The sequence below is a fragment of the Cynocephalus volans genome, chromosome 2 (assembly GCF_027409185.1).
Source record: "Cynocephalus volans isolate mCynVol1 chromosome 2, mCynVol1.pri, whole genome shotgun sequence".
NCBI classification, from domain to species: domain Eukaryota; kingdom Metazoa; phylum Chordata; class Mammalia; order Dermoptera; family Cynocephalidae; genus Cynocephalus; species Cynocephalus volans.
Window position 1 is genome coordinate 77,850,548 of NC_084461.1, and position 15,291 is coordinate 77,865,838.

Below are 15,291 nucleotides of genomic sequence, written 5' to 3' on the forward strand. Positions count from 1 at the left end.
GGGGATGCCCTTATGAGTCCCCATCTAACAGATCAAGGTCATTCGCTTGTTAGAAAAATATATTTTGTGGAATTTCTCTATAAACTTACCTCTTTTCCTGTATTGGAGATTACCTGGTACGTCTTCAGTTTGGAAGCCAACAGTTTTTGGAAAATAATGATAAATTCTTGATATCTTACAGCTGTTCCCTTTTTATTAAAAACAAAAACAAATTCTCATGTGAATTGTTAAATTATCTACTTTTTACCCTCAAATATTGTGTATGTTTCACTAGTGAAGAATGTATTTATGGAACTGGCATTTTAAAGTTAACTTTCTTTCCTTTGTCTCTTTAAATTATGCTATTATGTTAGAAGCAGGGGAAATAATGAGATTTAGTAATCTTGTCATGCAAATTGTGTACAACAGCCTGAAAAACTTAATTTACTTTCCAAACTAACATATACTTGGAGAGTTTGGCTTTAAATGTAATGATGCACAATTAAAATTTCTCTTTGTACATTGCAGAGGAAAATATAACTTAAAGGATTTTGGTTCAATATATTGAATTATATAACTTTGTGGTTGTTTTTTTGGGATTTTTTTTTTTTTAGGTTTACTGGGAATTAAGTAGTGAGTTTGATATTACTGGAGACTTTTTTTCCACAAATGGATTTTTCTCCTTTGCTGATGGAGAGAGTGAAGCCAGCTTTGCTGTTCATTTGCTACCAGATGATATACCTGAGACAGAAGAAGATTATGTGATTCAGCTTGTTTCTGTAGAGGGAGGAGCAGAACTGGATTCGGAAAAATGCACTACGTGGTTCTCTGTTTCTGCGAATGATGATGCACATGGAGTATTTGCCCTGTATTCAGATCACCAGTCAATACTTATCGCGTATAACCTTATTAGATCTATCCAAATTAATATAACCCGGCTTGCTGGAACATTTGGAGATGTGGCTGTTGGATGTAGAATATCGTCTCATCATAACGAACAGCCGATTGTTACTGAAGATGCAGAGAAGCAGCTAGTAGTCAAAGATGGTGCCAGATATGTAGTGGGCACGGTGCCAATTAACCATCAGGTTCGTGGCGTTTCTTCAGTTTCCTGGCTAGTCCAGTAAAACCCTCTCATGAGAGCCCTTGTTTACCTCATGATCAGTTTAAAGTCTTACTCAGATATTTAAATGCAACCATGAAAAATGCCTTAGAAAATGAACAATAATTATTGAATCCTGCATTTGCAGATTATAAATGAATAAGTATATTGCTATTTGGAGATAATATATTTTTGTCTAGATAGTCGCAGAAGCGTATTAGTACTTACGAAGTTGTAGGACGTATTCAAGTGCTGTACGCACACATACACACACACACACACACACACACACACACACACACACAGATGCTTCTTGAAGGGGAGAAATTTGTAGGCTTCCTTGTGCTCCTACTGGAGGGTAGTGCAGTGAGAGAGAGACTGGTTTGTGCTCCCTGGGGCTATGTAAATAGAGACTAGTACCTGCTTCTGTCCTTGAAAATTTGGAACACAGGAAATTGGCTATGATTTTTTGTAATGATAAAGAGGAGAGAGGGTAGCAGACTGCTCTGCCAACATTTAGGATGAAAATGATAAGAATGCATGTGTTTCCAGTGGGTCAAGTTGATACTCCAGCAATCTTTCTCAATCTGAATCATAGGAAGTGATTTGAGTGACTATTTTTCTTAATCTTCCCAAGAATGGTACTGTTTCATTTTTCTCCTGTGAGTGTTTTGTGGGATTTCTTTGTTATTGTCTATGCATAGGAGAGACATTAACTTATTTTATACACTGGATGCATTTTGGCATTGGGGATTAATTATCTCATGGTTAAGAAAGGATGCCCAGAAGGTAGCTAGATTGGAGTCATCCTGGAAAAAAAAAAAAAAAAAACCTGCGGTGTGCATTGTGAAGCTAGGAGAGAATCAAAAAGGCCATCAGGAGTGTACGAGGTACTTCAAAAAGTTCATGGGAAGATTCGTATTATCTTTCTTTCTTTCTTTTTTTTTTCCTTGTCGTTTTCGTGACCGGCACTCAGCCAGTGAGCGCACCGGTCATTCCCATATGGGATCCGAACCCGCGGTGGGAGCGTTGCCGCGCTCCCAGCGCTGCACGCTACCGAGTGCGCCACGGGCTCGGTCCCGTATTATCTTTCAATACTGTTTTTCCGTGAACTTTTTGAAGTACCCTCCTATATTGTCTCTGTCGAGGAACGGTGAAGAGTAGAATTCTGAAGCCTTTGAGGAACACTCATATTGATTCTGGGAAAGCTCGAGCATTTGGGTGCTACTGTCATAGAGTTGTGGTGGTCAGTCTGTGTTAGCTAAGAAAGGACTAAAGCAGCAAGGCAAGACTCTGTCATTTTGCCTTAAAGCAGCTTCCCCCCACCCCCACACCAGTCCTGGAAGTGCCAGAAGATTTGTGGATAGGTCCCAGGAGGGATTGGAAGAGCTCTTTCCCACTGCAGAGCCAGAGCCATGGATCAAGCAAGAACTGGGATAAACAGGGAAACTTTAATGGAATGTGAGGCTGAAATTTTACTTTAAGTGGGTTTGGTCTTTTACATTCCTGAAAGTGACAGAGCTTCGAGATCTACCCACAACATTTTCAAAGAGTAGCGGAAAGAAATCCCACAAAACACTAACAGGAGAAAAATGAAGCAGTTTCCTATTTGTTTCATCTAAGTTTCGTATAAACTTATGACCAACAGAAAGGAAGCTATCATCCAGAATAAGCAAAGAGCTTGTTAGTCTAATTCATACTCACTGTGTATGCAGACTTTTGATTTTTTGTGCACCTAGGTCTTTACTTTTGTTGGTGTTTAACAGAGGAGAAAAATGGAGGCTTCTTAGTGGACATGGGTTTCATAGTTATTCCTACATTTCTGTAGTACTTTGGGAAACTGACTCAATGTCAAGGCCCTGTTATATCAATTTCTAACCTTCATTTACTATATCCCCAAATCTTCAATACTGGAATAAAGAGAGCAAAGCTGTGAAAATGAGAGGTGTATACAGTTAACCAGAATATCATTGTATTAAGTCTCATTTATAAATTAGGTTAATTTAAAAAATACTGTATGCTTAAATTATGAGACTTAAAACATTTCCCTGTTCATTCATAGCATAACATTCTGAACATATTCAAGTTATAATCTGCTAATGAACACTAGGGGGAATTCTTTTAACTTTTCTAGGAATAGCTTTGTATCATTTTATAGTAAGATTTCATCTGACAATAAGACTTGCCACAGAGAAGACTAGTTGCTAAGCAATGTGTGTAGTATGAAATTGCTCTCAGACTATGTATAGGAAAACCAAAATATGTGATTATGTATTTCCTGGACTAGGACCCTTGATCTGCCTAGCTACTTAGATTGTAACTTCTGGTACTGAGAATATTTTGAAGGATAGTAGAACTCTTTTCATTTTGCTTTGAAAGTTTAGTGGTATAGTTTATAAAGCTATTTAGATTTACTAATATCATATTTCAGTTACTATCTGTGAATATTGTAATATCTTCTTTGAATCTATTTTACTTATTTTTTGGATTTCTATCTATTTTTAATAAAAAGTAACAATAAGTTTACTAGCTCATGCATACATAAAAGCATTCTCTTTTTTGCTTACTTTAACATCTTTCATTAACCTATTCTGAATTGCATAGGTTCCTTCTCTCTCTCACATTCCAGGATGTGTGGTGTAAGACTGCACATAGATTAGGTATTGGTGATTTAGTCTTCCAAGGTAACTGTTTGGGGGCAAGGTGTGACATGAGCATAAACCAAGGGTAGGATTTTTTGAATGGGCCCCTTTTTGCCTCCCTCTGTGGATATAACACATTGCTCTTTGAAGTTTGAGATATTAGTTACAAGAGTTTACATACAGTTCTCTCTGCTCCACCCTCCTGCAGTAAGAATCATTGGCAAACTAAAGGACCAAGTCTACATTTAAAAGAGATTAAGTCAGAATGCAAAAGAAACTTTACATTTGTGGTTGGGTCATTCATTAAGTACTTTATGTGCCAATCATTGTGAAGCCCAGCAGATATAAGGATGACTGAGCCACCATTCCTGTGGTCCTGTTGTTCCTGTCTAGTGCAAGAGAAGGCCCATCAACAGCTAATTATGAAAGCATGTGGATAAGCAGTGTTGGAGATGTGCCCAGAATATTATGGGACCATAAATATTTTTTCTATTTGTGCCCAGATACCATCAAGAATGATGGGAAATATATAAAATAGTATTGGTGAGGCAGTCCTGGATCAAGGAAATGAAGGGCATACTGGAAAACATGATCAACTCCTAAAAGCTTTCAAATTTCTTTTCAAATTAATCTAATCACCTTTCTTCCATAGGTAAACCAGCTTTTTCTCCAATCCACTATTACTCATGTTTGACTTTAATGCTTAATTAGTGCATCTTTGGGATCTGGCACATCCCACGAGTCTGTGTGTACTGGATGGGCCCATGAGCAGAGGAGCTGATAGCTGGCCCTTCATTCTCTAGGAAATAGGGATAAAAAATCATTTGCTGCCCAGCCAGTGACCTGTATGGGGAAGGGGCACACTCATAGGAGACGTGAATGTACACGATTGAAGTTATGCTGCTATGATTTATTTGTTTCTTAGCACTTGACTTATGATTCATGTTCAGTAAATATCATTTTGAAAGAATAAAACATCTGGCACCTCATATTGAACATTTGAAACTACTATCATATATATTGTGCACATTCTAGTGTGTGGTATATGTTTAAGTGCATTATATTTAAAAGAAGAGACCCCATAGAAATGGTTGCTTTTACATTCAATAAAGATGTACAGAGTTTTTAGGAATATTGCGGATTATGAAATAACTTGGGGGTTAATCATTACCAATAACTATGTTTCTATGGGGAACTGTGTTGTAAGTCTCAAAAATAACTTTTATTTTAACACCAATTTGTGAATTTGGGATTTTCTCTATTTCATTTGATTCTAAAATTTTGAAAATTGGTAATGTAATACATGGTGTTAGCAATTTTTATTTATTCAAAATATTCACATAATCAGTACACTTAAATCATAATCCATTTGAGTAAATTTAATTAGAGTTATTAGTTATTACTCAGTGAAGAAGAGGAAAATAAGTTTTCTCATTGTATTAGTCCGTTTTTGTTGCTTATAATGAAATAGTTGAAACTGGGTGATTTATAAAGAAAATGAAATCAATTGCTTACAGTTTCTGAGGCTGAGAAGTCCAAAGTCCATCTGGTGGTGGTGACAGTGACCCAGAGGTCTCACATTGCAAGATGGTGGAAGCAGAGAGAGCAGAAAGAGAGAGAGACAGATGTTGCTTTCCTTCCCACAGGTTTATCAACTCTCTTCCCCTGGGCGATGGAGCTGCAAAAAGGATTACTCAAAGCCCATCTCTTCTGAGCAGTGAGAGACCCTGAAGGGTTTAATCTCCCAGAACCCTCAAGAGAGAGGCATTCCTTCCTTTGGGAAATTAACCATGAATTGGGGTTCTCTTCCTGCATTTATTCTGCAGACCAGGAAGTTACAGGAAGAGAATATAGGTGGGGTTATAGTTTAACAATATAGGCTGGTAACATTCAGTAAAGGTAACATTCAAGAAAGGTGACATTCCGTAATGCAATTTGCAAGAGGTTAAGTAGATCCACCAACATAAGCTAGATCTTAGCCAACATTCTCTCTCCCTATAGCAATTTCACAGTATCTTTACATATCAATCAGTAGCTTGTCTGTCCTTGAGCTAGCAACCTTCCTGTGTTACAATTCTTAATCTTACAGCAGAGACTTTAGCCTGGGGAAAATTTCCTGTCTTTTGTCAATATTTTATATGTACTTTTAAGAAGTTAGGCTAAACCTGAAACTGCAGGGCTTTGGAAAACCAGGCCCTGTGGAATACATTTGCTTTATGTGTACTCCACAGACAGACTCTCTTCTCTCTTCTTTTAAAGCCCTCAGAACCACTCCCCTGACCACCATTTTTAGTCCATTCACTACTGCATGGTCCTAAAATCCAATTACCTCTTCAAGGCCCCACCTTTCAATTATCATAATAGGATTTCCCACCTTCTTAACAGTCACAATGGGGACCAAGTTTCTAATACATATAACTTGGGGGACACAATTCAAGCTTCAGTGAGTTTTGAGGAACATAATTCAATCCACTATATTCCACCCCTGGCCACCCAAAACTCATGTCTCCTTTTCATATACAAATATATTCATTTCATCCCCAAAGTCTTAACTTGTTTCAACTCCAAAGTCCAAAGTTCAAAGTCCCATCTGTGAATTAAAAACAAGTTATCTACTTCCAAGATACACTGGTGGGATAAACATAGGGTACATATTCCCATTCCAAAAGGGAGAAATAGGCCAAAAGAAAGGGGTAACAGGTCCCAATCAAGTCTGAAGCCCAGCAGGGCAGGCATTAAATCTCAAAGCTGCAGAATCTCAAAGCCAAAGTTGACTCCAGGTTTGGCTTCCTCTGCATGCTGGTGTGGGAGTTGGGTCCCCAAGTCCTCAAGCTGTTTCTAATACATATAACTTGGGGGACACAATTCAAGCTTCAGTGAGTTTTGGGGGACATAATTCAAACCACTACACCCGGGTTTTAAGAGCTGACACTGTTCTCCAGTTCTGTCTTCATTCTCCGTACACATGATTCCATCATGAATACCAGGGTGATTCCTATTGTTCTTGAGGACATTTGGGCATACATGGAAAATTTGCAAAAGTTGTAGAGTATTTTTATACCTTCCTCACCCCACACTCTAAATACTGGTGGTTTGTTTTATGAAGAGGGAGTAAGAGCATATATTGGTGAAACTGTTTGGTACTAAAGGAGCCTCAGGCAGTATGCTAATTGTTCAGGTCAAACGTCAGTATTTTTCTCTTAAGAGTATTTCTTACTACTAAAAAAATCATTGATACTGTTTGTTTAAAGGTCTTCCTATCACTGGGCTCTAATTTCACCTTGCAACTGGTGACTGTGATGCTTGTTGGTGGACGTTTCTATGGGATGCCAAGAATTCTCCAGGAAGCAAAATCTGCTGTCCTTCCTGTCCCTGAGAAAGCTGCCAATTCTAAGGTAATTGGCCCTGGGTGCGGTACTCCCAGCGAACCACTAGAGGGCAGGACTAAATTCTTAGATATAGAATTTTTTTTTCTTTCTTTTTAAATTTTAACATTTTCTTGTACATTTTTGTGGGATACAGTGTGTTGTTTCAACATATGCATATTCCACACAATGATTCACTTAGGATAGATAGCATATTTTCGTACCTGTTAAGATGAACTATTTTCCTAAATCTAGGTAATCCTGTGAATATCAAAGTAGACATAATGGAGACATTACATAAAAATAGTTTGTCAATTTTCAACATTAGCTAGAAAAATATGTTTCCTTTTTGAAGTTTTAGAAAGTGCTTATCTTTTAGAATTTGAATGTAAGGTATAGAATTTTGAAAATAATAGTCACCTAAAAGTCAACATTTCCAGGTCTTTTTGATATTGAATATTTAATACTGAGGTGTTTTATGCTAAGGAATTAAAATTAGAATGAAATTTTAATTAACATTTTAGACTTTTTTTCATTTACTAACATTGTGAATGTTTATCTTCAGTATTCAGGCTTGGTTTGCTGTGGCAAGTTTGTGCTGACGTAGGTAAATGCTAGTGATCAAATCCTGTGACATGATTGTGACTGGGCGTCTGAGTCTTCTGTCTGAGTTTATTGTAGGAGAGATCATTTTCCAATCAGTTCAGAAATTCACATGAGAACAAAGAGCAACTTGAACGCTTTACTTTCCTTTTAGGCTGATTCTGTCAATATAAGAAAAAGACAGGGCTATTGACTATGGCTGTGGTAATGTGTGTATTTTTGAAGACTTTTGAGATGTAATTGCATGCTACTCATTCAGGAGGGAGCGCAAGTGACTAAGGCAAGCCTGGCCCAAGATGCTGACGTGGAATCTGTGCAGATGAATTGGTAGGAATATGGGCAGATGTGGTCTCTGGACTCTAAGGGATGCCCTTCAGCTACTCCCTCCTGGGCATACTCTCCACGGGGCATGAATTTGCTTTAAACCCTGAAGTGGAATCCACCAACATTAAAAATAACTGAGAGAAATAGTTTTCTTTCTTCACCACTTCCTGTTCAAGAGTTAATGAGGGAATAGAATTTATTAATGATTTGAAGTTTTGTGGTCTTCTTTTTCTTCACGGGTTGTTATAAAAAAAAAGATTCTTTTCAACAAAACAATTTATTCAGAGTAGTAAAATATTTCCTGCTCCTAGTCCATGCATATTGTAACAACACTGTATCACCCTAGAGGGCACGGTTCAGGCCAGTCATGGTATATTCATGTCTTTGGTGTACTCTCTTTATTCAGCTGTACCAGTATTTGTATGGGTGTGTGTGTGTGTATTTATGTGTGCGTGCGCATGTGTGTGTGACATTTTCAAACAGCTCTCTAGTCAGGTAGCAAGCATGATCTCACACAAAGCCTTTGGCAGTTGCTAAACAAGGCCTCATTGTAATAGAGAATCTAGGCTGGTGTCAGATTAAATTTGTTTTTTCTCCTCTAATGCTTCAGAATCTATCCTGTAGCACCCTCTCACGTTTTTCTGCTATTCTCCACTCCAACCTAAAAAGGGAGAATGAGTCTTATTATATAACTATGGACCAAATAGTATCTCAAATTTATAGCTATTAAGACCAAAGGAAGTAAACTGAGTTGTTCCAATCACAATGTGAAGCCAGGAATCTCATCTATAAATCACGTACCCTGGGAAGGAAGCCCTTAAAACAAGATCTTATTCGATGCGTGTGAAAGAGACTATTATTTTTAAAAAATCTTTCAAGCTTTCTGTTCCTCAGAAAAAGTTATCAATTGAATCAAAGAACTGAAAAGAGCTTTAATACAAGGTCTAGTCCATTGTGCTCTTTTTATAAATGAGGGAATGTATCATCATATCTTAGAAAAAAATCAAATTTCAGCTCTAAACAAATCAGGTTCTGGAAAAACTCGTGAACATGTCATATTAAAATTCCATTTTAAATATTTTGCTTTCATTTAACCATAATTACAGTTATATTTGGGGGGTGTTATTTCTTCAAAGGATTGCATTTTAATTTAAATAAAGGAAAACTCTATAAACTATAATCAGAAGTATAAAGTAGAATAAAGTTTCAAATCTGAGATGTTGTTCGTTGTGTTTCTCTTTAATTGAATATATTGTAAGACAAGGAAATATATTGTATAAACAAAAGGGAAGTTGACATTTAGCTCACTCTTCAGAAAACAGCAAACTTTAGAGAGAAATAAAAGAAATGTTTTTTCCTCAGGTTGGATTTGAATCCACGGCATTTCAACTCACAGACATCGCTGCTGGCACAAGCCAAGTTATGATTTCCAGGAGAGGCACATACGGCTCTCTCTCAGTTGCGTGGACTGCTGGATATGCTCCTGGGTTAGAAATCCCCGAATTCGTTGTTGTTGGCAACATGACCCCAACTCTGGGTGAGTTGTAGTTTTTCTAAGATCAGCCCTGCAGATCGTGGAAGTATTTAATTGGCCACTAATTTTCTTGGGTCATCCTTACTCTAGACACGACACTGTTAGTTTTCTAGACAGTGCTCCCATATTTAAGTGATCAGGCTTGTGCAGGCTGCTTGCTGAGAAGGAGAGAAACTTTTTTAGTCAAATTAAAAACTTTGTACCTCACCTCAGAAGAGTAGTCACTAAGTAGACTACTCTGTCCATATATTAGGAGTTTCTTAAAAGTAATTCTAAAAACCTAATTTGGCCCATAGAAATAATAAAAAAACATAATTTTGTATCCATTTACATGTTCATGTGAATAATTCTAACAGTAGGGAAGCTGTTTCTTCAAATACTTTATTTTTAAGATTATATCATTAGCTCTTTGAGAGTTAGTGAGATGTAAATGTTAGATGCTTTGACCTCTACTGTTTTATAGAAAGCTTATTGCAAATTCACATGATGACAGTTTATAAAGGACTCTCCACTGGGCTCAGAATCTCTAAGATTCCTCCTCCTTTCTTTGCAGTGTCCTGCTGGTCACCATGCAAATGCCATTTACCTTTAGTAATAAATTTTCTGAATTCGGCATATGGACTGAGATCTTCAGTCTCGTAGTGGGGATGGAGTGACTTTCATTTTCTCAAGGTCTTGGCATCACTGAGAGATAAGAAGGAATGAAAACTGTGACGTGCTTTAGAACATGAGGGTTAGCGCTAGGGACACTGGCAATGACAAAGTTGTCATGCCAGCTTTTATTCCAACAGGAACCTCAGTAAATAGAGTGAATTTAGATGCTTGATTGAGAGACACCATGGCATTAGAACTGACTTGGATACTCGGGTTTCTTTAGCCACTGGCTGGCTGCCCCTGACCTAATGTTTCAAACACGAATTCCTCTTTGTTTTCCCATTTTGCATGTCTCCTATGTTAAAGATAGTTAATTATCCTTTGTGTCTATTTTCTAGCCTTTTTTTGTGCAGATACCCTTATCATTTGCTCTCCCACTTCTTCTGTCACTTTGGGTGATATACAGAGCTTCATATAATGTAGTGTTTTTTTTTTCCTTTTGTATTAGTAACCACTTATTAGGTACAAACAGATTTATGTGTAGAAATATTGTTCTTTATGGGCATGTATGTAACTTTGTACTTACATATAAAATTAATCTTTAAAATCCTTACTGAATTTATAATAGCTTGGTTAAACTAAAACACAAGAGTTCTTAAATGATTGATCCATATCTTCAAACAGGTTTGTTTAGTTTTTTGAGCTCTTATAATACATTCTCAAACATAATGAAAAGTACAATAATTTCATGGTTGTTACATTCCACCATATTTGTGACATTTTTCTAAAGTAACTTAAAGTAAAATATATGTTATATTTCATCAAAACTACTTTAATATGTATCTCTAAAAATATGCTGGGGCCAGAATTCAAACCAAAGCCTAACACCAAATACACATCAAAGTTTGCCTGACATCACTCTCTTTCCACTAATGGATTGCATAGTTGAGCCAGGAATGAAGAAGAGATAAATGAGAAGAGTAGACAGGGACTGAATGCAAGGTCTCTGTGCTCCAGGAAGCTTACTATAAGTTTATTTCCCTCTCCCTCCCTCCTCTCCTTTCCTTTTTTAAAAATGTTTTACCTTTTGTGAACTGTAATCAAATTTTGGAAAAAGAATATATTTTGCTACATTTTTAAGAGTTGAAATCCCTGTTTAAGAACTATTAACGATACCCTGCCTTTGCATGTTTCCTCTCAGGGAGCCTTACATTTTCCCATGGTGAACAAAGGAAAGGATTTGAGCTGCAGACGTTCCCCAGCCCTGGTCGGCCAGAGGCCTTTGTCATTCACCTTGCAGGAGTGCAGAGCAGCGCCCCTGGTGGAGCTCAGCTTAGGTAAGACCAGGCTAATTCTCAACCAAGAAGTTCTCTGAGGAATAATCTGGAATTAATCAGCCAAAACAGAAGAAGACACAAAGATCACTCTACTCCAAGTAGATGTAAAACCAGTTTTAGCAGGGATCAACACATGGCCTCCATGCCAAAGATACATGGAGGGAGGCTGGCTTCCAGTAGAGTCACTACCCACTGCCTGCCTTGACGAGAGCTCATCATGACCTCTAACTTGAGAATAGTGGCCTGGGCTAGAAGCGTCTTCAGTAAGATCCATGAGAGCAAATTCACCTATGTTTAAAGGGAGCTGTCTTCTGAGAAGCAGTTGAAAATAAATTTCCTCAGTGATTAAGAGTAAGAGAAAGGTAGTAGAGTAATAATGTTACTTGCTTAAACCAGTGGCTCATTTGAGTTTAATTTAATTTAATTTTTCTATTTATCTATAATGACTGTTTATGAGAAACACAGTATATTTGCAGATAAATATGTCTCAGACAAAAGCAGCTTACTTTTCTCATACCTGGAAGGGGCTTGACCAGAACAACAGAGGGCAGACCACCTGAGAGCCAGACTTACTGATTTAGTCCCGGCTCTGCCACCTATTCACTGTATGACTTTGGGATAGTTACTTGATATTTCTGTTCTTCAGCTTTCTTTATTTGAAAATGAGGAAAATCTGTGAGCAAAGCCAATGTGTGTTCAAGTATGTGTGTATACTGGTTCATGTGTGGGGGATGTCCATTGGTGGAATCAAATATGGCTTTAGATTATACATGTGCCTTTTAAAAAATGTTTGTCCAGAGAACATATTTCAGGGTCACAAATTCAAACGTCTTTAATAATAACAATAATAGCTAATGGTTTTATAGTGCTTACTCTAGGCCAGCATTGTTATAAGACACACATACACGCCCCCCCCACACACATTTACTCTTCCCAACTATGTGTGGTAGGTCCTATTATTTGTCCCATTTTATAGATAAAGAAAGTAAGTCATAGATAGATTACATAATGAACCCAGCATCACACAGTTAATACCTGTTGAGGTCAAGATTTGAACCCAGCCTGTCTGGCTACTGTCTGATTTTAACCACTTTTAACCACTGTTTAACCACTTTTAACCACTGTTTAACCACTTTTAACCACTGTTTTAAGTGCTGAATGATAGGTGCTTGGCAATAGGGAGTGATAGGACCTGGAGTATCTTCCCTACAGGCATTCAAATTTATATTTTAAAAAACACCATTAGCAAAAGAAAACATGTCTGCGAGTAGAATTAGGCTGACAGGCCATCAGTTGTAACCTCTGATATAACTATTAATTGACAACAAAATCTATAGGGAAAAAGCTAAGGATAGATTGTTCAATCATGGATGTTTCTTCCAATTCATATGTAAAGTTTTAGCAACATTTGTGTGAGAGAATAGTCCTATTATTCGCAGCTGGAGGAAGCAAATATTTTGCTCCTAGTACCAGTAACTATTTCTTTTTGGTAGATAAAAAAGCCAGTGGATTTCTAGAGCATTACAGAGGTTTTTGTCCCCTTGGATCATTAAGAGAGTGTCTGATGTTTCAGATCCCTCAGACAGCTGCTCTGGGATGACACAGAAACAGACCAGAGACCCATGAGCTCTTCATTTAGCTCAGACTTGTTAGGTCCTGTCTCCACTATTGCAGCTCCTGTTCTTACATTTATTGTGTTCTGGTATGTTCATCAGTAAGTAAGTAGGGTTTTATGGAATTTGGAAGGGCATGTCATTTTTAAGATGTTGCCTTCATGAGCAGCATCTTAAATATGTGAAAGATGAATCTCTACAGTTGTAGTCCTATTTTTCATCAATTCTTTCATGGTTAAATTTTTTTTTTCCAGATCAGGTTTCACCATGGCTGAAATTGAACCAATGGGAGTCTTCCAATTTTCCCCTAGTTCAAGAAATATCATGGTGTCAGAGGATGCACAGATGATCAGTTTACATGTACAAAGACTGTTTGGGTTCCACAGCGATCTTATTAAAGTTTCCTATCAGACAACTGCAGGAAGCGCCATGCCACTAGAAGACTTTGAGCCTATTCAGAATGGGGAACTGTTTTTTCAAAAGTTCCAAGCCGAGGTTGATTTTGAAATAACCATTGTTAATGATCAACTTACTGAAAAAGAAGAAATTTTTTACATTAATCTTACTTCAGTAGAAATTAGGGGATTACAAAAGTTTGATGCAAGCTGGAGACCACGCCTGAATGTAGATTTCAGTGTTGCAGTGATCACAATATTGGATAATGATGACCTGGCAGGAATGGATGTTTCTTTCCCTACAATAGCTGTGGCTGTAGCAGTTGACACAGCTCTCATTCCTGTAGAAACTGACTTCACCACACATCCTGTCACAAGTGAGACAACTGCCATTCCACAGGCAACTGAAATGGTTGCTGTTGTTACTGAGGCAACTGGTCTATCTGCTATCCCTGAGAAACTTGTCACCATTTATGGGACATCTGCCGTGCCTGAGAAGCCTGATGTGGCCACTGTAACTTCCAGTGTTTCCATTCATGGAATCTTTAGTCTTGGGCCGCCCATTGTGTACGTTGAAGAGGACGTGCAGAATGGCACGTTCAGTACAGCCGAGGTTCTTATCCTAAGAACTGCTGGGCTTACTGGCAACGTCAGCGTAACTGTTAGAACTTTCGGTGAAAGATGTGCTCACAAGGAACCAAATGCACTGCCCTTTTATGATATGTTCGGAATTTCCAACCTAACATGGGCTGTTGAAGAAGAAGACTTCGAAGAACAAACCGTTATCCTTACATTTCTAGATGGAGAAAGAGAATGTAAAGTATCAGTTCCCATTTTGGATGATGATGAGCCTGAGGGGCAGGAATTCTTCTACGTGTTTCTCGCAGACCCTCAAGGGGGAGCCCAGATTGTGAAGGGAAAGGATGAGACTGGGTTTGCAGCCTTTGCCATGGTCATTATTACAGGTATATCTTTGAAGTGATGGAGATAAAAATGTACTTTTTTGCTACAGAATTTGTGATAAGGTCAACATTGTGTAATGTTGAATATACTGATTATCCTGATTTGAGCACCACATATCGCACACGGGTGTGCCCCACAGATATGCACAATCAATTATATTTCAATAAAAAAAGAATTAAAAAGGGAACAGGAAAAAAATAAATGAAAAGTCTTCTCAATCTATGACCTTCTGTAATTCTAAGTTTTCCCTTATACCTAGCCATAGAAATAAAACATTATTGCTTGCAAAAAAGACTTTATTTGTACATGTTTGTGGGGTACATTGTGTTTCAATACATGCATATACTGTACATTGATTGACTTAGGGTAGATAACATGCCTTTGTACGTGTTAATCCGCCACTTCACCTCATCCTTGTCTTCCCTTCCATGTTGGCCTCTGATAACTATTATTCTGCTCTACTTCTATGAGAACAGCTTTTTTTTTTTTTATTCCATATATGGGTGAGATTATGTGGCATTTGTCTTTCTGTGCCTGCCTTACTTCGCTTAACATGATGGTCTTTAGTTCCATCCGTGTTGCTGTAAATGACAGGATGTCCTTTTTTTAGTAGCCGAGTGGTATTCCATTGTGTATACATACCACAGTATTTTTTTTTTAATCCATTCATCCACTGATGGGCATTTAGGTTGCGCCATCTCTTGGCTCTTGTGAATAGTATTGCAGTGAACATGGGAGTGCAGGTGTCTCTTCGATATATTGATTTCATTTCCTTTTGGTATATGCCCAGTAGTGGGATTGCTGGGTCATAAACTAGTTCAATTTCTGGTCCTCTGAGGA

General features: G+C 37.8%; 1 protein-coding gene across 1 annotated transcript in view; it reads left to right on the top strand.

Moving 5' to 3' along the window:
* The window catches only part of ADGRV1 (adhesion G protein-coupled receptor V1), a 548,065-nt gene that overhangs the window by 167,473 nt on the left and 365,301 nt on the right, over positions 1-15,291 (top strand). The window contains exons 69-73 of the mRNA XM_063086652.1: positions 594-1,067; positions 6,975-7,118; positions 9,378-9,552; positions 11,345-11,480; positions 13,348-14,453. Coding sequence (XP_062942722.1) covers positions 594-1,067; positions 6,975-7,118; positions 9,378-9,552; positions 11,345-11,480; positions 13,348-14,453 — 2,035 coding nt within the window. The remainder of the gene's footprint in view (positions 1-593; positions 1,068-6,974; positions 7,119-9,377; positions 9,553-11,344; positions 11,481-13,347; positions 14,454-15,291) is intronic.